Here is a 27780-nt window from a genome sequence, read left to right on the forward strand (position 1 = left end):
CCCATTGACTATGCATCATCTTATGGAAAGGAAGGCATATTATCATCAATATTCTTTATGTTATTTGCATCATCTTATACAGCATGAGCATAGAGAGACCGTGGTGGTTCTCTACCAACCCCTTCATTTCACTCCTTTGTGAGAAAACTGAAGCCCAGAGAGTATAGCTATTCCCTAAATGTCACACAACCCAAGACCCCAGGTCTCCTGCCTTTCTAGCTCAGACTTCCCACTGCACCATGCCCATAGGAAAAGCCCAATTCTGCTCACTCTCCACCAGCACAGATCTCCAGGAATGGGACTGGAAAGGTGAACCATCGGGATGTTTGGTTTCTCTACCTGCACTACAAAGCACTCAAAGAGCTCAAGGTTATCTTCCTAGTAATATATTTCTAGTTTGTTTTCACTAAGGAGATAACAAAAGAATTGAAGTTTTCCAAATTCGAAAGCAACCTCCACTAACAGGTGACTGCTTGCCTCCCCTGCAGTTCCCAACATCTCCAGTAACTGTAAAATCCAGCCATCGAGCTAGGAATTTCCTTTGAGGAGCTTTATGGCCTCTCTTAAAGAAGTTGCCTTTGATTTATGCTGATCATGTCTGACAGCCAGCATTTCTCTTAATAATAATCATAAATAAGTGAGACAAGGTCACCTCACATGCAGGGAGCGTATCTCCACTGCCATATCCATTAGGGAGCCCAGGATCTACAGCAGCTGCTCACAGAGGTTTGATGCCCTCAGCACTCTCTATGAAATCCCATCTCTGGCACCTAGCCTGGTGCTTTGATTGTACACCAACAGCCAAACCTAACGAGGGACCTTCAGAGAACATATTTACAAACAGAGGCAGCACCAAGCAAGGACATGTGCAGGGCCTGTGGTCCACTTTCCAAGTAGGTTACCTTAGTTTTTCTTCCCCTCTACTCCAGTGCAACAGCCAAAACAAACAATTCAAGTAAAAAAAAAAGAGAGAGAGAGAGAGTAAAGCTATTGAAAGAATAAACTGGATAGGTAGAGTCAAGATGCTAAATTAGAGTATGTGAAAGCACTCTGTAACATTCAAATGTACGTGGGCGCATAGCAAATGTCTCACAATAATCTGGATTTTGAAGACCAAAATTGGGTAGATTCTAATAAATAAGGTTTATCAAACAAGTATTGGGAAGGCCAGACTTTTTTTTTTTTTGGCAAAGGCTCTGGCTTAAACTTTCTTGCTATTTTTAGTAACCATTATCAGTACATTTTAGTGCCCTTGACTCTGAAAATAGGACCCAGCAGTTGTCATGTCATACTGAATAGATTTCTGTTCTCCACTTGTATTATATGGGATTCTGCTCCCAGGTCTGGTGGTGAGATTCAGGGCCAAGGGCCTGATGTGGAGCACCATCAAAGTGAATCAAGGCCTGATGCACACAACACCTGGGAAATAAAAATGTTGAGATTCTGACAGTCACAATGACTCCCAAACATGCAGGGAGGCTAACATCCTCATGGCATTTCATGATCTGCGATGGGATGGGTGGATGGGGCAGTCTATTAATACCTCATAACATCTAGAATTACAACATGACTCTGGTATCCCTTGAAGTTTTATTTTTTTGTTTTGTTTTGTTTTTTTTTTTAGGCAGACAAATGGTTTATCATGTGCACTGACCACAGTCCTTACATCTGAATTGAAATATTCCAGAGTTTGTACCTGTCTGTAGTGTGAGACTAGAAAAAAGCAACCCTGGGGTTGAGAGAAAAAAACCTGAGAAGCAGTTGCTGGCTGGAGCAGCTGCAGGAAAAAGGAGACCTTTCCTTTGGGTCTCATCTCATCTTTTAATTCCAAATGTGCTGGTGGCATCAATATTCCATTGGGCAATGGTTTCTGAGCACTCCAGGTTCTACAGAAGGACCACAGTGTAGCTAAGGACAGGCTAGGAGAGCTGGACAACAGGCCACTCACACATCGACCAAGGTGCAGAACTGCATGTGAGGCTCTGCAGGAGACGGCTTCATTACAAACGAGTCCCGCGCTAAAGATGAGTGGGGGCAAGTTCTCTGAAGGTGGTTTAAGAGCAAAGATGAGTCAGCAAAATTCTCAGGGAGCTAAAGTTGTCCTTGGTTCCTTCTGTCTTCTCTCTTTGTCCCTTTCTCTTTTTACTGACCTTTCACCTCACCTACCCTATGGCCACCTGGGTCATCAGCTCTGACCTAGGTCCTCTTCTCCTTGCCCATCGCAGCTTACTGTCACATGTTCCCCCAAACTCCAAAGAGACAAATCAGTGGGCTTTATACATGGCAGTTCCTCCAGAGGACTTATTTGTCTTTTGATAGGAGATTCCTGGACACAGCAAAGACTTCCTCCAAAAGCATGCATTTTGGTTCCATAGTGAGGGGGTGGTGTGCTGTGCGTGTGTGTGTGTGTGTGTGTGTGTGTGTGTGTGTGTGTATGAATGTTGGATATTTCAAGCCTGTGGTGGGAGCCTGACTGATCCACCAGTGTGTGTGGAGGGGGCAGTGGTGTGGAAGAGGGGCTGCCCCCACTGCACCTTCCATGAGACAGTGGGCTTCATTCAACCCCAGAGAACCGCTGCTAGGCTCTGGGGGCCACTGGGTCATAAGGGTAGCTGCTGCTGCTGCTGCTAAGTCACTTCAGTCGTGTCCAACTCTGTGCGAACCCATAGATGGCAGCCTGCCAGGCTCCTCTGTCCCTGGGATTCTCCAGGCAAGAACACTGGAGTGGGCTGCCATTCCTTCTCCAATGCATAGCATGCATGCTAAGTCACTTCAGTTGTGTGCGACTCTGTGCGACCCTATGGACAGCAGCCCACCAAGCTCCTCTGTCCACAGGATTCCCTAGGTAAGAATACTAGAGTGGGTTGCCATTTCCTTCTCCACATAAGTGTAGCTACAATGACCTGATTCCTTGAGTGGTTCTAAGCTGCAGTATTCTTGGTCCTTGAGTGTCTGGGCCCAGAATGGGGAGATCTCATGCAGGAAGAGGCCTCTTCCCGTTCCCTCCCCCCACCACCCCCCTGCCGCACCCCCACCCCCGACAACCCAGGGCTGGTGAGTGAGGAGCGATGCCCTGGGGGCCTGCCTTCTCTCTGGGCTGAGACTGACGAGCATCACAGCCTCAAGCCTGAGCGATGCCCTGACAGAAGGTCGGTTTTGTCAGTGATGGCTCTGTCCCCAGCAGGTGACAGGTGGCAGGAACAGGGGTGCCTGGGCTCCCATCCCTGCATCCCAGGGCCCACCCCGCGCCCACCAGGTGCCCACGTCTACCTGAGTTGGCGCGCTTCTTTGGGGCTTTGAGGCTGCGGCAGCGCCCGCCCACGGAGCTGCTGTTCTCGCTCATGGAGTCCTGGGTGGACGAAGCACTGCCAGTGGCCTCGCTGTCGCGCATCATGCTCTCATAGCCACTGCTGCCGCCACTGTGGTAGAAGAGCGCCGTCTTGCCCATGGCGGGCGGCAGCTCCCCACTTAGCACGCTGCTATTGTCGCTGCCGTGGCCGCTGCTGCAGCGGTGGGGCCGGCGCGGCGGTGTGATCTTGCTGTAGGGCGAGGGCAGCGGGGCGGCCGGCGGCGGGCGCTCGTCGGTGGGTACAGCGCGCTCCTCCGCCTCGGGCCCCGCGCGCCCGGGCGGCCCTCGCCCGCCCGCGCCGCCCTGCAGCAGCTCCGAGATGCGCCCGTTTACTGCCCGCAGCGGCAGCTTGGACGCCAGGCCTGAGCCGCGGCTCCGGCTCAGCGACTGGGTGGACCAGGACATGTGCTTCCCGCCGGGGGGCGGCCCGGAGCTCTGGCCCACCGCCTGCGGCAGGGACTTGGTGGAGAAGCTCAGGGTCTTGGTGGTGGATGTGGACAGGCTGCGGGCCTTCGGGCTGGCCAGGAGTAGCTTGCTCACGGCGGAGATCTTGGACTGGCTGGCCTTGGGCGAGGCCCCGGCCGACTGCGTGGGGCCTGGGTTGGTGGGTGAGGCCCCGGCGCTGCGGCCCGGGCTCCTCCCCGTGCGGGGCATTGTGCTGTCCTTGCTCGCGTGCAGCCGGGAGCTCATGGAGGACAGGCTCTCCGCCCTCTCTAGCGAGAGGCATTCGTAGTGGCTGACTGTGGTCCTACCCAGAGAGTTGGTCCGGCTGGCCAGCTGCTCCAGCTTAGCGCTGAAGAGCTTGCTGCTGCTGCAGGCATCCTTCATCTTGCCGCTGGGCTCGTCGGTGAAGCTGGCCAAGAAGGGTGCAGGTTGGTTCAAGGGGCTGCTGGAGCTGCTGCTGCAGGCGCTATGCTGTGGGCTAGCCCGATTCTTCTGGTCCAGGCTGGACTTCCGGACAGGGGGCAGCGGGGGAGTCCCTTTGGGCCGAGCCAGGACACAGTGCTTGGGGGATGCCACCTTCCTCTCCAGGTTGGCCTTGGAGGGCTGGGTGCTGGAAGCCGAGCCAATGCCATTGGTTTCCGAGGTGCAATGGTAGAAGAGGCTGTCTAGCTCCTCCTGCCTGCTGGCTTTCTGAAAAGCCCTGGGAAGGCTGCTGGACTTCAGGCTTTTGTTGAGATGCACGGGGCTCTGGGCAGCCACACTGGGCAGGGCCATCTCACAGCCATCCACCACTCTCTTGAAGTTGTCGGCACCTGGGGAGGCAGACACCTCACCGCTACTGTTGCTCAGCCTGTCACTGGGGCTGGGCTTCTTGTCCTGTTCTGCTCTGGCTTCAGGCTTTGGGGGTCCCGTGGCTGTCTCAAACCTACTCCCTTCTTCATTGGGATAAGCATTCTCTTTTTTCACCTCCTCTTCTCGTTTCAGCCAGGGGTCCTCAAATTTCATCTCTTTCTTTGCACCACTTTCCTTGCTCTCCTGGGACTGGGCTGCTTTGGGGACTGAGCTGACGGTGGCCAGGGACGCCTCAGGCTCCTGGATGTTGCGGGGGCTCATGGCAATGCAGGGGTATACCGTAATGTTTGTCTTCATGGGGATGTACCCTTCGCAGTTGCTCAGACTGGCCGTATTAGAGATGGTAACCATGGCCTTGCCCAGGGTGGATATCTTGCAGCCTTTGATGGGGGCTGCCTTGTTGAAGGAGTCTTCCCCCATTTCAGACAAGATGAGCAGATTGTCGGGGCCTGCCTTGGGCTTCTCCCGGCATACCACAGCAGTGTTCTGGATGCTGCCGACGAACTCTGAGGCCGGAGGCTCTGCCATTGCTTCCCCGTGCCCAAAACACGCCTGTGCTATGAAACTGTGGCACGGCTGCTCGCCGTCACTGCCTGTGCTCATCTCACTCAGCCAGGAGCTGATGGAGGAACGTCTGCTCCCCACCTCCCGGGCCTTCTCGTCCAGGTTCAGCTTTGGGAGGGGCAGGAACTGAGTGATACTGACCTCGGACACCGGAGCCACATTTGAGTAGCACTCCAGGTCCTCGCTGATGCTGCCGATGATGCTGACGGGCCGGGAGCCTGAGGCCAAGGCCTGCACCGAGCAGTCGCTGTTGAAGCTGATGATACTGGTGGGGCGGCCACTGTCTAGCACCCCGCTGATGGTCAGCTCCTCCACCAGCGTGAACACCAGCTCATCCTCACCATTCAGCTCCAGAGGCTGCTGTACCGTCACCATTGTGGTGCTCAGAATCTCCTTCTTGGAATCTGGGGAAGTTGCTGCCTGATGATCGTCATCTACAGGGGTTTCTGGGAACCCTTCGCTCCCAGTAGACATGGATTTCTTCAAAACCTGGGGGCTCATTCCGACCGGGGGGGTGCGTACCTCGGGCTGCAGCAGGGACTCACTAGACACCATGCCTGAGTCCTTGCTCAAGGTGGGCAGTGGGGCTGGAGAAGGCAGGACCCCCTTCTGGGTGTAGACTTTGCATCTCTGGGAAGGAGAGCTGGCCGGCTTGTACTCTGAGGTCTTGGACAGGCTGGCGATGCCCAGCCTGGGGGAGCCCATGGGCCTGGGCTTGCCTTCCACAAAGCCGCAGGAGTTCAGGCTTTCCCGGCTGCTCCGGAGGCTGGGGCTCTGCGCGAGCTGGGAAGAACTGTGCTGGCTGCTGCTGCCGGGGATGCTCCGGGGTGAGGCAGGGGTGGGGCTGTTGGTGAGTAATGTGGCAGGGACCGGGGAGTGATTCCTCTGCACCTTGGAGGCCGGGGGCTCCGCACTTTCTCTGTCTGTCAGCTGGCCGTCTGAGCCATCATCTTCCTTATCAGACTCACAGAGCGGGCTTGCCCTGGCTGCCTGGCTCAACGGGACACTCTTGCTTGCCTGCTCTGCCCCATACTGGGCTGGCAGCTCTTCAAAGGGAAACTTGCTGGGCTCCTCGCTGCCATCGATGCAATCCAACCTCTCCTGTAGCTCGGCGAAAGTGTTGCACTTCAAGCAGTCCCTTTCCGATTTGCCGGCACCAGCGTCTCCGGCCTCCGTGGACCGGCTGTCACCCCTGGCCTTCTGCAGGGCTGGCACGATAGGGACAAAATCTGGGGGCCCCTCGTTGTCGGTGAGCTCCTTGTCAGAGAGGGCTGTGCCATTTGGCCCGATATAGATGACCGTGTCGCAGGACTGCTCGCTGCTGGAGGAGTAGTCAGGGTCGCTGGACAGGTGAGGGATGGGGAAGTCTGACTCAACGGCGGCCCTGGCGTGGAAGGGTCTTAGCTGGGTGGGTCTGCGCATTCTGCCTTCCTCACAGGAGCTCTCTCCCCCAGAGGAGCTCGATGTGTACTGTGAGTGAGAGGGAAACAGTTAGTGTGGCGTCATGGGGCAACTGGCCAGGTGACTGGCGGAGGCCATTGGCTCCACGCAGGCCATCCGGACCTCGGGCCATTACCCGGGTGTGCCAGGCCAGGTGCCCCAGCTCTGCATGTCATGCCCTCATACTACTGTGAAGCACACTGGGGAAGCAGAGGCTGCTCATGAAAGGAGGTGACCGGCCCAGGTCCCATGTGACCTCCTAAGGACTTGAGGGGTCACTAGTTTGCACCCCCAAGCCATGTATGACAGTTTGTGCCAGGGGACACTGGTTGGAAAGATGTGCTTTTGACCAAATATATGTGTGTGTCTCTCTCTCTCTCTCTCTCTCTCTATATATATATATATATATATATATATATATATATATATAAAGGAGGGGGAAAAGCCCCACAAATCACCAGCTGTCCACAGACCAGACTGACCACAATCATAATGATTTTCTCAGACATTCTTGTCATACCGCCACTGTCCTGGCTTTGCCTCTGCCTGAGAAAATGAGCCCAGTGGTTTCATCAACCAGAATCAACCACTGAATTAACAGGACAACACCCCTTGACCGGAAAAAGTGCCTCCTGGGAATGCACAGGAAGTAGGGTCACCTGAACAAGGAGTAAACTAACAGTCCCCTTTGGGATCAATCAGTTGAAGGACCAAGGTAGGCAAGATACAGACTATGGATATTTCCCATCGCTCTTAAAAAGTTTCACCTCCAAGTCGCAATCGTTTAAACTCTCTAAAGTGAACCAAGCACTCCCCATTAGGAGTCCAGGCTGGATGACTGAGGAAATCACCAGCAGTCAGGGGGGACGGGACTTCTGTATACCTCGAGGTGGATGCTGAGCCAGGCCTTCCGCAGCCAAGCTCACCAGGCCCCTGGTGCTGGGGGATTAGAAATATTGATTCCACTCTTTCTGACTCAGTTCCAGGGCAGGTCTCCGAAAGCTGTTTCCTCCTCCGCACCCCCAGCAAACCCCTTACCTTCGTTTTCTTTTTCTTCATCCTTAAGACTCGCGAGGCGATCTGGATGGTGGACAGGGTTTCGGCGTAGTTCCCAGCGGCGGCAGAGATATGAGCGATCATGGTGGTGCGGCAGTTCACGTTCCCCAGGGACTCCCGCAGCAGCATGGTGAGCTTGCTTTCTCTGCCAACAAAGTGAATTAAGGCTGCATTAGTGGGCCATGCCTCACTCTGGCTGTCAGGGTAGGACTTTGGGCCCCTACATGGCTTGCTGTGGGCAGTGGTTTTTCATCCCCCTCTTTTTTTCTTTTGATGCGTACTAATTAACATCATCTTCTACATGAAGCGATTTGTAGTTGGCAGCTGAGCCAGTGCTTCTAACCCCAAGGATGGAAAGCATGCAGAACGCCTCCCTGGGCACCACTGTCCTGGCTGTGATGGGATATTCCTGTGTGTCTGTGCATATGACACTGCCCGAAATGAGGCCTGGGAATAGAAATGAGAGGCAGGGATGGGGAGAGAGCAACCCTGTGGCCCGTGATCAGGCATGCTGTCTGCACATCGGGCCTTTCTCTGCAAATTTCCACACCAGGCAATCCCTGCCATAAAAAAAAGCACTTTCCCAGCTATGAACTTGTATTGAAGAGCTATGTGTTTATAATACAGGGCAAGGTTTCTTTTGCCAAGGAGTTGCACCTACTTTATTGCCATTGTCTCTTAACATATATTTGCACAGGGTAGTGACAAAGGAAAAGGTATTCATATTCCTGATTAAAACCGGGGGCACACAGACATAGACCCAAGCACTTAATCAGCAACAGAAGGCAGAACTTTCTAGAAGGGACTCCTCTAGGGATTTTGCAGGTGCTGTGTGGGGCCAGTGTCCTGAGTAATGAGGCCCAGGAGTTTACAGATGGTATTTCTAGGCTCTTTAAAAAGTGATATGAAGGAACAACTCATGTTTTTATTTTTCATTCCTGAACTAGTCTTGACATTCTTCCTGCCTTGCTTTTAAGAGGCTTCTGCTTACGTCATCATCAACTCTTGCCTCTTAACTGCTGCCAAATGTCATTTTGTCTCTGGAGCCGTCCCTGATCCAGAAGTCTGACGGAGCCTCTTTGCGTCCCATGCCTTGTGTTGAGTTTGTTTTGCCAGAGGAGACAGGTTTGTCCTCAGGTTTTAATCAGGTTGTCAGGGCCTCCCTCGTGGCTCAGATGGTAAAGAATCTGCCTGCAGTGCAGGAGACTCAGGTTTGATCCCTGGGTCAGGAAGATTCCCTGGAGAAGAGACTGGCTACCCACTTCAGTATTCTTGCCTGGAGAGTTCCATGGACAGAGGAGTCTGACATGGTACAGTCCACGGAGTCACAGAGAGTCAGACATGACTGAGTAACTAACACTTTCACTACTTTCAGCAGTCAGCCATTGGCTCCTCCCCCAGCCCCCTGCACCCCAGTCAGCTCTCTGGAGAGAGACTGTCCAGCTCAGGAGACCTGGTTTGACATGCAGGCCCCTGTCAGCAGAGATTAGACCTCAGAGACAGAAAACCACTTCACACGTGACCTGCATCGGACCTTCGGGGAGAAAAGACGTGTAAGAGCAATAGTTTTCCCTTTCCATCTGGGACCAATTAAGGTGTCAGTTCAGAGATACTAGGCTCACTTTGGCTCAGTGCCAGTGCAATTTAAAATATATCATAGTTTCCCTTCAAGGAAAACACTCAGTGATAAAAGTGGTGGAACGACAATGCTATGGACTGACTGTTTACATCTCCCCCAAATTCATGTGTTGCAACTTAACGTCCCATGTGATAGTATCTGAAGGTTGAACCTTTGGGAGGTGATTAGGTCATAAGGGTGGAGCCCACATGAGTGAAATTTGTACCCTTATACAAAAGACCCTAGAGAACTTCCTTGTCCCTTCTGCCATGTGAGGGAACAGTGAAAAGATAGCTACCTATGAGCCAGGAGGCAGGGCCCCACCAGGCACAAATCTTCCAACACCTTGATCTCAGATTTCCAGCCTTTAGAACTGTGAGGAATTCACTTAAGTTCCTCAGTCTATGGGATTCTGTTATAGCAGCTTGAACTGACTTGGACAGGAAAGTAAGTGGGTATCGAGGAGGAGCCCTCCAGCCCTAGGTCCTAGCTCTAAACATTTATCTTCCTTCAAAATGTCTATCAGGAACATCATGGAAACCTCCAGAGTTGACAACCAGATGGGGAAGTCAAGTCTCATTCCTGGCACACATTCTCAGTACAGACATTGTACATGGACAAGTCTAAGCCTTTGTCTTCCATATGGGAAGTGGGTGATACATCCCATCAGAGTTAAGTTGTGATCATATATGGTTAATTCTTATTAGTCATGACAGTTATTTTTATTACATCTCCAGGAACACTGAGCTAGTGAATGCTGAGCCATGCCCCTAGGGGAAATATGTGGGTTTATGTTCCTGAGACCCCTGGGTCACAATATTTCATCAATTGATCAACATATAACCTTGTTTTATGTGCATATCTATTTAAAGACATCCTAATTTCTATTTCTTATAGATAATGAATTATATGTACCTTCTATATAATAAAACACTAGCTGAGAAGGATTTAACATTTCCTTGACTCTGGGTAACATGACCATAAATTTCTTTGGCTTTCAGCCTTACAATATTTTCCACTATGCTTTAAAAGAAAAAAAAAACACTGGGCATATTACGAATCCACCAATACAGCCCGTTTCCACAGTATCATTATGCACTTCGATGTTACTTAAGTACTTTCCAGAACTCTGATGCATATACATCAGTGAATTTCCTCTTCCTGGATGTACCATATTGTTGATTCATTAACACTGAACTCACACCAACAGCACTATATCACACCTGAATGAAGCTTCTCTCACCCATGTATTTTTTCTGTAAATCACAGCCTTTTTGCACTAGACAACTGCAGCACTATACCTGGGGGCTACTTTACACAGTGAAATCACCAACAAAAAGCACAGAAAGACAAAAAAGTGTCACTAAATAGACTGCAAAAAAGACCCTTGTTTACATGATGAGAGGTGAAACAAGAAGACAAAGCTGTTGGCTTGTCCAGTCTCAGCTGGGAACATGTGCATTGGGTGGCTCAAACTTTTTATTACTAAGCATGTCTGCAAATTACAATAAAACTATGGATTTTGAACATAATTCACAACATAGAATCTGCAAATGATTCTGAGGATCAACTGTACTATGAAGTTCTTACGGATGAGTCTTGTTCATCAGTTGCTCTGCTGAAGGCACACCCCAGTTATTTATCCACATGGCTCTGTAAAGGCCCCAGGAAAAGATACCAAAGACAAAATAAACAGATATAGCATTGTTGTGTCTAACTGTTTGCCCTGTGTGTTTCCACATGATTCCCCCATTCATAAGTCAATCATAGGACAATTTTTATTTTTAAGTCCACATTGTTGGAGGAAGCCAGGGCCTGTGTGTTGCTTGGCAACGAGCATTTTAGCTCTCCTTTGGAAAGCCAGTAAAACTGCCGGCAAGACTGTTTCACGTGGGCCTCTCTAGACTCTAAAACATACCTGATGGGAGTGAAAGATGGTGTCTATAAAGTTTTCATTTTTTTCTACCTCATCATGATCCTTTCACTTGGAACAAAGACAATTAAGTCGGGGAGAGAAGGTGAAAGAAGGGACAAACTGTAGGTTTAACTCACTGTCTTTGGCAGGAAAATAAAAAGAGTGGAAAGTTTCTAGGGCAGTGATCAGTTCAAACTCAGTCTGTACCTCTGCACAGACACCGAGGCAAGAGGGACAGGAGAGCACAGGTGCAGAACTGCTGGCCGCCGAGCCCCAGGGCCAGGGTGGGTGAGAACTCAGCCTTGGGGACCCGTGCAAGAAGGACGGGTTCAGCAGGATGGGAGGGGACGGGTGACAGAGTAGGCTTGACTGGGGTCTGGGAAGGACCATGCTGCTCTTCTTTTAGACAGGCATGTTCTATGCACACGTATTCCACTTCCCTCCCACCCCACTGCACATATTTTTTATTTTTTATTTTTTTTTTAATTTTTAATTTTTATTTATTTATTTATTTTTTAAATTTTAAAATCTTTAATTCTTACATGCATTCCCAAACATGAACCCCCCTCCCACCTCCCTCCCCATATTTTTTAAAACAATTTTTTTAAAATGTCTTGCTTTTCAAAATAAGTCAACCTTTTATTAGCCATAGCAAGAGAACACTAAAAAAAAAATAGCATAATGAGTAAATTTTCATTAATTTTATAAGAACATGACAGAGCACGTAGTACTCTAGGACATGAGCTGACAAACTGAGGCCCGCCAGCCCAATCCAAGCCCCTGCCTGTTTTTGTAAATAAAGTTTTATTGAGACATGGCCACACCAATTTGTTAACAGATTGTCTCTGGCTGTTTTCACACGACAACAGCAGAGGTGAATAGTCATGACAGAGTCCATATATTTGCTATCTGGTCTTTTACAGAAAAAGTCCATCGACCCGTGCTCTAAAGTATTGACAAAGGGTGGTTTCATTTTAGACAGAGTGCCAAAAAGTTATCAACAAGAACACAGAGTTATGTCTTAATTTCCTTGTGTACATGCTCCATCGCTTCAGTCATGTCCAACTCTTTGTGACCCTGTGGACTATAGTCCATCAGGCTCTTCTGTAGATGGGATTCTCCAGGCAAGAATACAGGAGTGGGCTGCCATTTCCTTCCTATTCAACAATCTCTTTCTGAATTGACAGTTGCCCATGTTGTCTTTCTGTCAGTTCATCTATCTTTCTTTCAGATGTTTCCTGAAGGGAGAGCTTATAAAATCAGCAGCATGGAAACAGGCAGAGGAACAAGGGCTGGTTTTAGAAATCACTCAAGCACCAGGACACAGTCATCAGCGACTGCCCCGTTCACTTCCTATGTGATACAGAAGCAGAGGCTATCCTTCTCAAGGGCCTATGAAGCTGCTCACCCTCCAACTCATTAAGTTGTGAATGTCTACAGTGGCTCACTCAAATAACATTTTGATGAATGTGGACCCTCAGGAGGCCATCCTGCAGACTCTGAGGATGTGCAGAGCAGAGGCCCTAGAGCCTACCACCCAGTGAGGGAGACACACATGTAAACACATGTTATTTGACTTTGCTGGTGGTCCAGTGGTTAAGGATCCACCTGCCAATGCAGGGGACATAGGTTCGATCCCTGGTCTGGGAAGATTCCACTTGCCACAGAGCAACTAAGCCTGTGCTCCCTAATTACTGAGGCTGCATGCTGTAGCTACTGAAGCCCAGGAGCCTAGAGTTTATGCTCCACATAAGAGAAGTCACTGAAATGAGAAGCCTGTGCACTGCAACTCTCTAGAGTAATCCCCACAACTAGAGAAAGCCTGAGAGCAGCAATGAAGACCCAGCATAGCCAAAAATAAATAAAATTTTAAAAACCAACTCATTATCATACCATCCATTACAGCCAATGACAGAAGAGCAATCTAAAACAGCACATGATAAAGAAAGACCCTCAAGACTGGGAGCGTCCCCACCATCACTGTAACTCCCTGATGGCTGGGAACACCCGGACTTCAATGGGTATAGCACAGTTCTCTCCTTGGCTGAGATTCTCCTACATGGCACGGCATCCAGGGATATATTTGCTTGAGGTTCCCCCTGAACCCAACAGAACTCTAAATTTCTTTCTGAAAGGACAATCTGGAATCTCAAGATCATTGTTCACTGACCCTGAGAATTGGGAAACTGTCCCAACTGGTAAGTTGGTACAGGGCCTCCAGAGTCACACATTTACAATGTTGGCCAGGTAATTTCATAACAAAATAGATGTTCCTTTCATGACAGCTGTTAAATATATTTCTTCCCCAGAAAGGAGGTGAAGAACTCTGGACATGGGAAGAAAGGCATCTACTGACCATGTTCTTTTGAAGAGTAGTGAGCTCTAAATCACCAAGTTGAGCAACTCAAATACAGCACCCTGGATGGGCCAGCCCTTCTTCAAGGCCTGATTCTTGTGGGAGAGCACCATAAATGTCCACTTACAGACATGGGTCTGTTTTTAAAAAATATGCCTCCTTCAATGCAAACACAATGAGGGCACAGAAAAAAGCAAAGTGACTTATATTAATTCCTAATGAAATGAAAGGAAAGGAACTTAGTTAATCTTGAAAATTAATCTCCAGAACAATGTGCAATAGAAAGATTCCTGTGGGTAGCAGACATAAAAATCACAAACACATACACACATGTGACCCCCCAGACATACACACAGGCATGGTGTTTTTTAGAAAAAGGAGACAGTGCTTGCTTATTTTTAAGCAATACATCATTGGCATTGAAGAACGGAAACCATACACACAGAATTCTTATAGATGTCAGATCAAGATAACAACCAGTGTTTATATGCCAGGAAAATTCCGGTATCCCTCATGTTGCTAAGGATATGAACTCTGAACTCCCATTTTCTACCCATTTTACCTGTAAACTGCCAGAATGTATTGCAGAGCCCCAAACAGAGCTTAAGATGAGGGCAAGCGATCCCAAGGATGGATCCAGCTCCAAGATTCTAATCTCCCAGCCTTAGACCCCAAACACCAGGCCCCTGCAGCTACCCACTGACCACCAGGGAAGAGGAAAGAAAATAAGAAGAAAGAACAGAAAGGAAAAGAAGGACCAGAGATAGGCTAAAGTCATGAACTTGGCCTAGTTTCTGGCTTTGCTATAGCCTCTTTCCCGCTGACCCTGCCTCCTTCCCATTCACATCCTATTGGTCTGTGAACATCCTTTTCTACTATTGTCTGAAGAGTTACCAGTGTCCCCCTGAGACCAGCTCAAGTATTGAGGACAAGGGTCCCAAGACACCAGGACCTATAACCCAGTGCTCCTGGCCCAGGTGGTCCACATCTGAGTGGTTCTTTCTCTCTCACTAGAAAGAGCGTTCATTGTGCAGAGGGTAGACTGAGTCACCAGGCCCCCAGGTGAAGGCAACTCTCATGCCTCTGCTTGTCTTTACTTGTGAGACTACTGGGCTGTGATGCTGAAACACATATGTCCACAAGGGAAAAACCATTTCACTTGAGTTTATTTCCCTGTAAGGGATGGGTGGTCCCCTGTTCAGGGTTGCTTCACAGACATTTACATGTTTGGGAGAAGACTTCACACGCCTTTTTGCCCGGGAAGCTGTCTCCTCCGCAGGAACGGCCATTTCTCGGCAATGTTCCCCTCAAGGATGCCAACACTTTAGGGCACGAATTTTCCGGTTTCGGTACTACAGAACAGCCCAAAGCTTGGTACAGGCCAAGCTATCCTGCTGGCATACCCAAAAGGAATTCATGAAATTAAAGGGCTTTTGACTCAGTTTCAGATATTACTCCATTTGTACTGCAAACGGTGTGAGCAGGTCTGTGCTGTGGGATGCTAAGAACAAGAGTGCGTAATCCTGGCAACCTTGATAGAGAAACATGGTTCTCAGGTCTTCCAATGAGGGTGACTTTGGCTTTCAGAATAAACCATTGGCTAGAATAGCTGCCTGCATCCGGCGTGTGTGTTTGAGGTGCTTCTGCCAGCATTGGCATGCAGCAGTGTGGGAGATGGTGAGACCGCTCATCAGAGGAGAGCTTAGAAGAGGACCATGTGGAGAACCACCCACTGCCAACTGAAGGACCAGCCTTTGTGATCCAACCAATATGCTGCCTGGTATGAGTTCATGCCTTACCTAACCTGAAACCATCTGTTGGTGGAGGTGCTAAGAGTGGTCACAGTTAGCCTAACTGATCTCTCATAGAGCTCTTTATTAAATACTATAGAATTCTATATTAAATACTATAGATCAGTGCCAGATTTTATTTTCTTGAGCTCCAAAATCACTGTGTGTGGTGACTGCATATTATGCATGTATGTACGGTGACAGCCATGAAATTAAAAGCTGCTTGCTCCTTGGAAGAAAAGCTATGACAACCCTAGAGAGCATATTAAAAAGCAGAGACAGCACTTTGCCAACAAAGGTCCACCTAGTCAAAGCTATAGTTTTTCCAGTAGTCAAGTACCAGTGTGAGAGTTGGACCATAAAGAAGGCTGAGCACTGAAGAAGTGATATTTTCTTTTTTTTTCTTTAATTTACTTTATTTGGAGGCTAATTACTTTACAAAATTGTGGTGGGTTTTGCCATACATTCACATGAATCAGCCATGTGTGTACATGTGTTCCCCATCCTGACCCTCCCTCCCACTTCTCTCCCCATCCCATCCCTCACGGTCATCCCAGTGCACCAGCCCTGAGCACCCTGCCTCATGCATCGAACCTGGACTGGCGATCTATTTCACATATGATGGTATATATGTTTCAATGCTATTCTCTCAAATCATCCCGCCCTTGCCTTCTCCCACAGAGTCCAAAAGTCTTCTTTACATCTGTGTCTCTTTTGCTGTCTCACATAAAGTGTCATTATTACCATCTTTCTAAATTCCATATATATGCATTAATATACTGTATTGGTGTTTTTCTTTCTGACTTACTTCACTCTGTATAATAGGCTCCACTTTCATCTACCTCATTAGAACTGATTCAAATGCATTCTTTTTAATGGCTGAGTAATATTCCATTGGGTATATGTACCACAGCTTTCTTGTCCATTTGTCTGCCAATGGACATCTAGGTTGCTTCCATGTCCTGGCTATTGCACACAGTGTTGCAATAAACATTGGGCTACACGTGTCTCTTTCAATTCTGGTTTCCTCAGTGTGTATGCCCAGTTGCTGGGTTGTATGGCAGTTCTATTTCCAGTTTTTTAAGGAATCTCCACACTGTTCTCCATAGTGGCTGTACTAGTTTGCATTCCCACCAATAGTGTAAGAGGGTTCCTTTTCTCGACACTCTCTCCAGCATTTATTGTTTGTAGACTTCTTGATAGCAGCCATTCTGACTGGCGTGAGATGGTACCTCATTGTGGTTTTGATTTGCATTTCTCTGATAATGAGTGATGTTGTGCATCTTTTCATGTGTTTGTTAGCCATCTGCATGTCTTCTTCAGAGAAATGTCTGTTTAGTTCTTTGGTCCATTTTTTTTATTAGGTCGCTTATTTTTCTGGAATTGAGCTGCAGGAGTTGCTTGTATATTTTTGAGATTAATTCTTTGTCAGTTGCTTCATTTGCTATTATTTTTTCCTATTCTGAAGGCTGTCTTTTCACCTTGCTTACAGTTTCCTTTGTTGTGCAAAAGCTTTTAAGTTTAATTAGGTCCTATTTATTTTTGCTTTTACTTCCACTACTCTGGGAGGTGGGTCATAGAGGATCCTGCTATGATTTACATCAGAGAGTGTTTGGCCTATGTTTTCCTCTAGGGGTTTTGTAGTTTCTGGTCTTACATTTAGATCTTTAATCCATTTTGGGTTTATTTTTGTGTGCGGTGTTAGAAAGTGTTCTAGTTTCATTCTTTTACAAGTGTTTGACTAGTTTTTCCAGCACTACTTGTTAAAGAGATGGTCTTTTCTCCATTGTATATTCTTGCCTCCTTTGTCAAAGATAAGGTGTCCATATGTGTGTGGATTTATCTCTGGGCTTTCTATTTTGTTCCATTGATCTATGTTTCTGTCTTTGTGCCAGTACCATACTGTCTTGATGACTGTGGCTTTGTAGTAGAGCCTGAAGTCAGGCAGGTTGATTCCTCCAGTTCCATTCTTCTTTCTCAAGAGTGCTTTGGCTATTCAAAGTTTCTTGTATTTCCATACAGACTATGAAATTATTTGTTCTAGTTTTCTGAAAAATACCATTGGTAGCTTGATAGTGATTGCATTGAATCTATATGGGAATTTGGGTGGTATACTCATTTTCACTATATTGATTCTTCTGATCCATGAACATGGTATATTTCTCCATCTATTTGTGTCATCTTTGATTTCTTTCATCAGTGTTTTATAGTTTTATATATATAGGTCTTTTGTTTCTTTAGGTAGATTTATTCCTAAGTATTGTATTCTTCTCATTGCAATGGTGAATGGATTTGTTTCCTTCTCTTTCTGTTTTCTCATTGTTAGTGTATAGGAATGCAAGGGATTTCTGTGTGTTAATTTTATATCCTGAAACTTTACTATATTCATTGATTAGCTCTGGTAATTTTCTGGTGGAGTCTTTAGGGTTGCAGATCCTCTCCTTTATGTAGACGATCATGTCATCTGCAAACAGTGAGAGTTTTACTTCTTCTTTCCCAATCTGGATTCCTTTTATTTATTTTTCTCCTGAGTGCTGTGACTAAAACTTCCAAAACTTTTTTGAATAGCAGTGCTGAGAGTGGGCATCCTTGTCTTGTTCCTGACTTTAGGGGAAATGCTTTCAATTTTTCACCATTGAGGATAATGTTTGCTGTGGGTTTATCATATATAGTTTTTATTATGTTGAGGTATGTTCCTTCTATGCCTGCTTTCTGGAGGCTTTTTATCATAAATGGATGTTGAATTTTGTCAAAGGCTTTCTCTGCATCTATTGAGATAATCATATGGTTTTTATCTTTCAATTTGTTAATGTGGTATATCACATTGATTGATTTGTGAATATTGAAGAATCCTTGCATCCCTGGGATAAAGCCCACTTGGTCATGATGTATGATTTTTTTAATATGTTGTTGGATTCCGTTTGCTAGAATTTTGTTAAGGATTTTTGCATCTATGGTCATTAGTGATATTAGCCTGTAGTTTTCTTTTTTTGTGGCATCTTTGTCATGTTTTGGTATTAGGGTGATGGTGGCCTCATAGAATGAGTTTGGAAGTTTACCTTCCTCTGCAATTTTCTGGAAGAGTTTGAGTAGGATAGGTGTTAGCTCTTCTCTAAATTTTTGGTAGAATTCAGCTGTGAAGCCATCTGGTCCTGGGCTTTTGTTTGTTGGAAGATTATTGATTACAGTTTCCATTTCTGTGCTTGTGATGGGTCTATTAAGATTTTCTATTTCTTCCTGGTTCAGTTTTGGAAAGTTGTACTTTTCTAAGAATTTGTCCATTTCTTCCACATTGTCCATTTTATTGGCATATAGTTGCTGATAGTACTCTCTTATGATGCTTTGTATTTCTGTGTTGTCTGTTGTAATCTCTCCATTTTCATTTCTAATTTTGTTGATTTGATTCTTCTCCCTTTTTTTCTTGATGAGTCTGGCTAATGGTTTGTTTATTTTGTTTATCTTCTCAAAGAACCAGCTTTTAGTTTTGTTGATTTTGGCTATGGTCTCCTTTGTTTCTTTTGCATTTATTTCTGCACTAATTTTATGATACTTTTGAACTGAATTGCTGGAGAAGACTTTTGAGAGTCCCTTGGACAGCAAGGAGATCAAACCAGTCAATCCTAAAGAAAATCAACCCTGAATATTCTCTAGAAGGACTGATGCTGAAGCTGAAGCTCCAATACTTTGACCACCTGATGCAAACAGCTGACTCACTGGAAAAGAACCTGATGCTGGGAAAGACTGAGGGAAGGGAGGATAAGGGGCAGACAGAGGATGAGATGGTTGGATGGCACCACTGACTCAATGGCCATGAGTCTGAGCAAACTCTGGGAGATAGCGAAGGACAGGGAAGCCTGGTATGCTGCAGTTCATGAGGTTGCAAAGAATCAGACACAACTTAGTGACTGAACAAGAGCAAAGACAACATCAACATAGAACTCTTAGCACAAACAGTGCCATTTGGGGATGTCTGTGATGCAGGGAGAGATGCGTTCTTCCCATTGCCATCCTGGCTAGGCAGGGCTGGCACCATGGTGGCTCAACAGCTTTGGTGACTGTGCCCAGTGAGAGGCAGGAGAGCAGTGATCATGCCCAAACAGGGCTATTCCAGGTGAAGCAGTAGTTGTCCCCAGCAGGGCTACATGATGAGCATTCATGAGAGCTCCCTGAGGTACATCAAAAATGATCTGGGTAGAAAGACAGTTTATATACACTGGAGGGTTTACATTGTAGGTATAGATTAAGGTCAAGGAAATTGGAGTTATGACTTTAGTCTTCTACCCTTATACACATAGGAAGATGAAATCTAAGGAATTTGGGCTGCATGAATCCATTTGATCCTGGATATCAGTGTTCTGTTTATCTGAATAAGATAAAATTCACATTAATTCAGCCCACTTCATGACAAAGACCAGCTGTAAACAGGGAACAGGCTCAGAATCTTTCAAAAGAAGTCTATAATGTAACTTGAATTTAGAGTTAACAGAAGGTTTCAAGTTAAAATCCTAACTTATCTGCTTCAATCTCACTTAATGAGATATATTTGCAATTTCTGAAGTGGCTATAAAATATAGGTTCACATATAAATTAAATGTGTTTCATGAAAACTTTCTTACTTTATTCTTTTGCTTAACAATTCATTCCTTCTTATCTAGAACAAGAAAAAAACTTCCATCCTGGTCTAGTCATTGATCACTCAGTTAGTAGAATCTGAATTACTCTAGATATTCTAAATCTAAGTTCTGCTCAGGAAAACATACATTCATTTCAAGACTGTAGCACTCAGGTATGGCATAAGACATTTTAAAGGTAATTCATGTAATAAGAACACAATTTAGAAAACTCACTAATTCTAGATACAAGGTTGAAAAATAGATACAAACTTCCAGTTATAAAATATGTAAGCTTTGTGGATGTAATATACAGCATGGTGACTATAACTAGTAATAATACTACATTGCATATTTGAAAATTGCTAAGACAGTAGATTGAGGCTTCCCTGGTGGCTCAGAAGTAAAGAATCCACTGCAATGCAGGAGACCTGGGTTCGATCCCTGAGTTGGGAAGATCCCCTGGAGAAGGAAATGGCAACCCATGCCAGTATTCTTGCCTGGGAAATCCCAGGAACAGAGAAGCCTGGCAGGCTACAGTCCATGGAGTCTCAGAAGAGTCAGACATGATTTAGTGACTTAACAACAACCAGAGAGAAGATAAAAGTTCTTATCACAAGAAAAAAATATTTGGTAACTTATGATGGTGGACATTAACTGGACTTATTATGGTGATCATTTTGAATTATATACAAATATTGAATCATCGTGTTGCATACCTGTTGTATTGTCACCTTGCTTATTTAATTTATATGCAGAGCACATCATGCAAAATGCTGGATTGGATGAGGCACAAGCTGGAATCAAGATTGCGGGAAGAAATATCAATAACCTCAGATATGCAGATGACACTACCCATAAGGCAGAAAGCGAAGAGGAACTAAGGAGCCTCCTAATGAAAATGAGAGAGAATAATGAAAAAGCTGACTTTAAACTCAGCATTCAAAAAATGAAGATCATGCCACTTCACAGCAAATAGATGGGGAAACAATGGAAACAGTGACAGACTATTTTCTTGGGCTCCAGTATCACTGCAGATGGTGACTGCAGCCATGAAACTAAAAGACGCTTGCTCCTTGTAAGAAAAGCTGTGACCAACCTAGACAGCATATTAAAAAGCAGAGACATTATTTTGCCAACAAAAGTTGGTCTAGTCAAAGTTATGGTTTTTATAGTAGTTATGTATGGATGTGAGAGTTGGACCATAAAGAAGGTTGAGTGCTGAAGAATTGATGCATTTGAACTGTGGTGTTGGAGAAGACTCTTGAGAGTCCCTTGGACTGCAAGGAGATCAAACCAGTCAATCCTAAAGGAAATCAGTCCTGAATATTTATTGGAAGGACTGATGCTGAAGCTCCAATGTTCTGGCCACTTGATACGAAGAACTGACTCATTGGAAAATACCCTGAAGCTGGGAAAGATTGAAAGCAGGAGGAGAAGGGGACAACAGAGGATGAGATGATTGGATGGCACACTGACTTGATGGACATGAGTTTGAGCAAGCCCTGGGAGTTGGTGGTGGACAGGGAAGCCTGTTGTGCTGCAGTCCATGGGGTCGCAGAGTTGGACACAACTGAGCGACTGAACTGACTGATACCTGAAACTAATATAATGCTATGTAACTTACACTTCAATAAAAATTCTTAATTGAGAATAAAAGGAAAAAATAGAAAAATAATTTTAGAACCATAGAGTATTAGAGCTGAAAAGATTCTTAAAGGTCATTTTATTTCTTAATAAGAGGACTGCCACTATTATAGGTGACCTGCTTACTGCCAGAATATTTTTAATGACTGAAAACTTCAAGGCAGCCTGGGTAATATTTTTAAATAGCCTCAATTATTAGAAAGTTCTCTCTTATACTGAACTTATATCTTTTTTATATTTCTAACCCACAGACATTCAACTCTATTTCCAAGGGGCACCCAGGGTAAGAATCATCTTTTTGTGCACACTAGCCCTTCACATTTTAAAAGACACTTATCATGTCCTTAAATGTTCTCTTGCTTGGGAGTAGTCCATGTTCCTTCTATTGCTCCTCAAGTATTTGGTTGGTCATCCAAGCTCATACTAAGCCCTCCTCTACTTACCACATAATTTAGTACTTCCTCTTCACTCAGACTTGTCTTGACTCCTATGCAATAAAGAATATGGCCTCACCCAAAGAGATCTAGCTTTAACCTCAGCTTCTGGGAAGTAATCTGTATTATATCTGCTGGGGCTATCTCTGTGGAGAGTGGGGACTGGTCACACCAGATCATAGGGCCACACCCAATAGTCTTAAAGTGGGAGCTGGCCATGCCTGGAAGATCAATCATGTGATTTACTTCAGGGGCCTTGGGTCACATAGTATCAGTCAACTTAGAGACCAAATTCAGCCAGGCTGGAAATTAATCCATCATGTCTTTGCAATGAAGCCCCAGGAAAAACTGCATACCAAAACTCAGTGCATATTGTCACACATTGACAACTGGGAGGGTAACACATTCTGTCTCCACAGGGGGAGACAATGGAGGCTTCATGTTTGGAACCTCTCTCTCTCCAGACTCTGCCCTCTGCATCTCTTCTTTTGTATGCTTTTAATCTGTATCCTCTATAACAAGATGTAGCCATGAGTGCTTTCAGCAAGTCTTTGAGTCCTTCTAGTGAATTACCAGACCTGGAGGTGATTTTGGGAACCCTCTAAATATGCAGTTGGTGTCAGAAGTGAGAGTAGTCTTTTCTGGACTCTTCCTCTAATTTTGTAGTTGGACCCTAACTCCTTACAGTTGGTGTCAGAAGTCTTGGGCAGACTTGGCAATTCAAGGACTGTGTCCTCAAACCTCACAGTTTGGTCAATGCCAGGTAGCTCTTTTCAACAGGATCCCAAGACCATCGAGGGTAGGAGTTAGGCTTTCAATTTGATCTTTCTTTTTATTTCGACCTTTCTTCACAGTAATTCAAACAATGTTTATGACTTATTAGCTCCAGGACAGAAGGGAAAGAGCCTATATTTATTTTTACTTAGTTTAGCATAACCAAGAGCTAGGAATGTCATCACTTTGTTGAAAAACAAAAGCAATAACTTAGAGAAGGCAAATTAGTAGACCTCACAGACAAATAGGGTTCTCAGGTTGCTCAGCGGTAAACAATCTGCCTGCCCAATGTAGGAGACGCAGGATATACAGGTTTGATCCCTGGGTCAGGAAGATCCTGGAGAAGGAAATGGCAACCCACTCTAGTATTCTTGCCTGGAAAATCCCATGGAGAGAGGAGCCTGGTGGGCTGCAGTCCATGGGGTTGTAAAGAGTCAGACACGACCGAGTGACTGAGCACAGATGCAGGCATGCACAGACAAACAGAAAATAACAGGTCCATAGGTTTCCCCTGAATTAGCAGACTAGCAAAAATAGAGTGTGGTAGTGAAGTTTAAGATAGTATAAAGAAGCGCTTAATGGCTCATTAAATAGTTACTGAACTCTGCAGACTGGTCTGTATAGATGCATGCTCATTATTTAATCCACCTGCAGGACCAGAATAGGAGTAATAATCATGTTTATACTGTTACTGAAATTTAGACATTCTTCACATTATCTGAAGTTTTACTTTCTTTTACAAATTTATTTGGCCCAAACCATTATCATTAATTATTGATACTTTACGACAGACATTTCTATAGCCCTGTCATTTTTTTATAGAGCCTTTGCAGTGGTTTATGACAGCTTTACTTGGGGAGAGATAAGGAACTATCTCAATTATGTTGCCTTATGACCATTACACATCTTTTGAGTATCAAAAGATGAGCTCATTATACTATTTAGAGACTTTGCTATTCTTCAGCTTTAAATTATCATCAGATTTAGGAGGATGTGTTAATTCCAGTGTCAAAGATCTCTGCAGTAATCCAAAAGGCAATGATGGATGACAGAGATGGAGTCAAGAGTCACGTTGTCATGGTAACCCAGAGCTTCTCCCCTGATTTCTGCTCACCCTTGGTCTTTTCCATGGATTCTCAAAGAATTCTCAAGAAGAAAGAAAATGAAAGTTACAAATGGGATTCTTGATATAATAAAATCCTATTTTTGTCTAGTGCCTTCTATCAAATCTTTTCTACTGTCTTCCCACTATACCATCCCTAAGCTTCCTATATCATCTTAGTGATAAACCTATATTTTTAGAACATTCTTATGCATTTTCATGAGGTTTTAATGTTTATTTCAGGTAGGAAACTTACATGAAGCTTATGTTTGTTTGATGTGGTATTTTGATGGTGCCTCTTTCTGTGGCTCAGTCTGTGATTGCCCTTCAGGGTTGATATTAGAACTGTGCAAAATCTGGGCTTTGAAAATCTGCAAGTGTATTTAGAGTTCTTTCAAAAGAAATGTGTTTACCAAAAAAATTTTAAAAAGTCAGGGAAACATCTGGGAGGGTCTTGTCTACTTTTTTTAACTGACTCTCTAACAAAACTCGAAGATGATAGAGCAATGTGGGTACTAGGTGAATTATGGGGCTTTTATTTTCCAGCTCTGGAAACCCATATGAACCCCTCTTCTGCCACATTCCTTGGAAAGGCCAAAAAGAGGTTAAATAACATGAGACAAATAGTCTGGGCTTAACAATTACACTGCATTACAATCATGACTATTTCCAGTCTCCTGTGTTCAGTTTAGGCGATTCCATGCTTTCTTTCTATCAAAATAAAATGAACAGAGAAAATGCAAATTTGAGCCCTAGCTGTCATTTCGTTTGCCTTCATTTGACTGTGTTCTGATCATGCACACACAAAGAAAGGAAGGTCCAATCTCTCTCTGCTCATCAGACTGCATGCCAGAGGGCACCCCTCGTGTTGTAGGATAACCTTCCAGGAGAGGTGACATAAGCTGGATCATTATGTGAAGCCAGGGGTACAGAACATCACCCTGCTGGGAAGGAGTCACACCAGTACTTGGGAGGATGGATTAGCTGATGAAACGTGTCCTCCCTGTGATCTCAAGCTCAGCTCTCTCCCTGCGCAATGGCTTTTCTTTAAAGGCAGTAGCATGGAGCTTAAAACAGGATTCTGATTGTCAAGGTCAGGATGAGCCATTTGTGCCCTCTTCTTCCAAGCTTGCTCCCTAATCCTAGCCAATGGCCTTTCCAAGTCTTGGGAATGCTGAAAGTGGCTTCAGGAGGAAGAGTGAAGCACTATTGCCACAAAGTTCATCACTCACCAAACAGCAGCCCTTAGGTGCTTACCCTGTGAGTGGCTGACTGGCATGACCAAAGTTCTAATCCATTTGTTCCTTTACGGACTGAAAAGCTAGAAGGCTTCCTCCTTATCATATAAAAGATTACAATAAAGATAACTTGGGGGTTTTGAACCTGGGGTTGGGCAGCCGCCTGAGGAGGAAGCTGCACAATATCCTAAGGTGCCTTTCTGCACTGTGGACACTGTCTGTTCCACTCCAGTCGCTATTTCTGGAACAAGGGCAGACGTTTGTGTCTCTCCTGCATCTGTGTTCATCCCAGCTTTCAGCCTGCAAAGACCTTTACTTTATTCCTGTCAATGGAAATTCTTCCATATACAACTCAATCCACTAATTATTACCCCATTAATTATTAAGGGAAAAAAAAGGAAGGTCTAATGGTAGTAGAAACCCTCAATGACTTGTGTCCTTGAAAACTGCTGGCCTTTCCTTTTCCTTTTTTTTTTTTTCTTAACTGTGGTAAAAGACTCTGATGCTGGAGGGATTGGGGGCAGGAGGAGAAGGGGACGACAGAGGATGAGATGGCTGGATGGCATCACTGACTCAATGGACGTGAGTCTGGGTGAACTCTGGGAGTTGGTGATGGACAGGGAGGCCTGGCATGCTGCGATTCATGGGGTCGCAAAGAGTCGGACACGACTGAGCACCTAAAATGAACTGAACTGAAATATACTTAATATAAAAGTCACTATTTTAACTTTATTTTAACCATACACTTTAAATTTAGTGTATGGTTCAGTTGAATAATATTGCATTGTGTGGATATACCATGTTTTCTATTCATCTCTTGCTGAACACTTGCATTGTTGCTCTCTGTTGCTTATTGTGAAGAATGTTGCCAGGAACATGGGTGTACAAGTGTCTGTTCAAGTCTGCTTTCAATTTTCTTGAGTATATACCTAGGAGTGGAAGTGGCTGGATAATATGGCAATTTTATGTTTAACTTTTTGAGGAACTGCCAAACTGTTTTCTGCAGTGGCTGAACCATTTTACATTTCTCCCAGCAATGCACAGAGGTTTCAATTTCTCCACATTCCTGCCAATACTCATATTCCAATTTTTGGTAATAGCCTTCCTGAATGGACTCATTTGAAAAGATCCTGATGCTGGGAAAAATTGAAGGCGGGAGGAGAAGGAGACAGCGGAGGATTAGATGGTTGGATGGCATCACCGACTCAATGGACATGAACTTGAGTAAACTCTGGGAATTGGTGGTGGACAGGGAGGCCTGGTGTGCTGCAGTCAACTCTTTGGGGTTGCAAAAAGTCGGACACGACTGAGCGACTGAACTGAATTGAACTGAACTTCCTCACAGATGTGAACTGATATTTCATTATGGTTTTATTTGCACTTGTCTAACGACTAATGATGTAGAGCAGGGGTCCCCAACCTCCATGATCTAATGCTTGATGATCTGAGATGGAGCTGATGTAACAATAATAGGAATAAAGTGCACACTAATTATAATGTGCTTGAATCATTCTGAAACTATTCCCCCCACTCCCATCCTGCTGCTGCTGCTGCTGCTGCTGCTGCTAAGTCGCTTCCGTCGTGTCCAACTCTGCGACCCCATAGAGGGCAGCCTACCAGGCTCCCCTGTCCCTGGGATTTTCCAGGCAAGAACACTGGAGTGGGTTGCCATTTCCTCTCCAATGCATGAAAGTGAAAAGTGAAAGTGAAGTTGTTCAGTCGTGTTCGACTCCTGGCGACCCCACAGACTGCAGCCTATCAGGCTCCTCCATCCACGGGATTTTCCAAGCAAGAGTACTGGAGTGGGATGCCATTGCCTTCTCCCACTCCCATCCTAGTCCATGGAAAAATCGTCTTCCACAAAACCAGTCCCTGGTGCCAAAAAAGATTGGGGACCACTGATATAGAGCATCTTTTTATGCCCTTATTGGTCATTTGTATATCTTCTTTGGAGAAATATCTATTCAAGCCTCTTGCCCATTTTTTAATTGAATTGGATTTTGTTGTTGAACTCTGGTGGTTTAGTTGCTTAGTTGTGTCCGACTCTTGTGACCCCATGGACTATAGCCTGCCAGGCTCCTCTGGCCATTGGATTTTCCAAGAAGAATACTGGCTGCTGCTGCTGCTAAGTCACGTTAGTCGTATCCGACTCTGTGTGACCCCACAGATGGCAGCCCACCAGGCTCCTCTGTCCACGGAATTCTCTAGGCAAGAATACTGGAGTGGGTTGCCATTTCCTTCTCGAGGGGATCTTCCCGACCCAGGGATCAAACCCTGGTCTCCTGCATTGCAGGCAGATTCTTTACCGACTGAGCTACCAGGGAAGCTTCCAGGAAACTCTAGGAATTCTTTATATATTTTGGAAATTAATCCTTTATTAGATATATGATTTGCAAATAGTATCTCCCATCTTCCAGGTTGTTTTTCAACCTTTTGAGAGTATCCTTTGATGTATAAAAGTTGCTAACCCTTTATAAGTCTTAGATTTTAACTTTACATTTTTTTGGCATCTGTGATTAAAAAGCCTTCCCATATTTGGTATTCCTGTGAAAAGCCTGCCAATAAGAGTTACCAATGATTTCTTATGCTAT

At 45.4% G+C, this 27780-nt stretch overlaps 1 protein-coding gene across 1 annotated transcript in view; it reads right to left on the reverse strand.

Moving 5' to 3' along the window:
• KIF26B (kinesin family member 26B) overlaps positions 1-27780 on the reverse strand; it is a 518472-nt gene that overhangs the window by 22909 nt on the left and 467783 nt on the right. The window contains exons 11-12 of the mRNA XM_018060247.1: positions 7688-7850; positions 3271-6679 (exon numbers count right to left, since the gene is read on the reverse strand). Of these exons, the coding sequence (XP_017915736.1) occupies positions 3271-6679; positions 7688-7850 (3572 nt within the window). The remainder of the gene's footprint in view (positions 1-3270; positions 6680-7687; positions 7851-27780) is intronic.

Source organism: Capra hircus, chromosome 16, assembly GCF_001704415.2.
Source record: "Capra hircus breed San Clemente chromosome 16, ASM170441v1, whole genome shotgun sequence".
NCBI lineage: Eukaryota > Metazoa > Chordata > Mammalia > Artiodactyla > Bovidae > Capra > Capra hircus.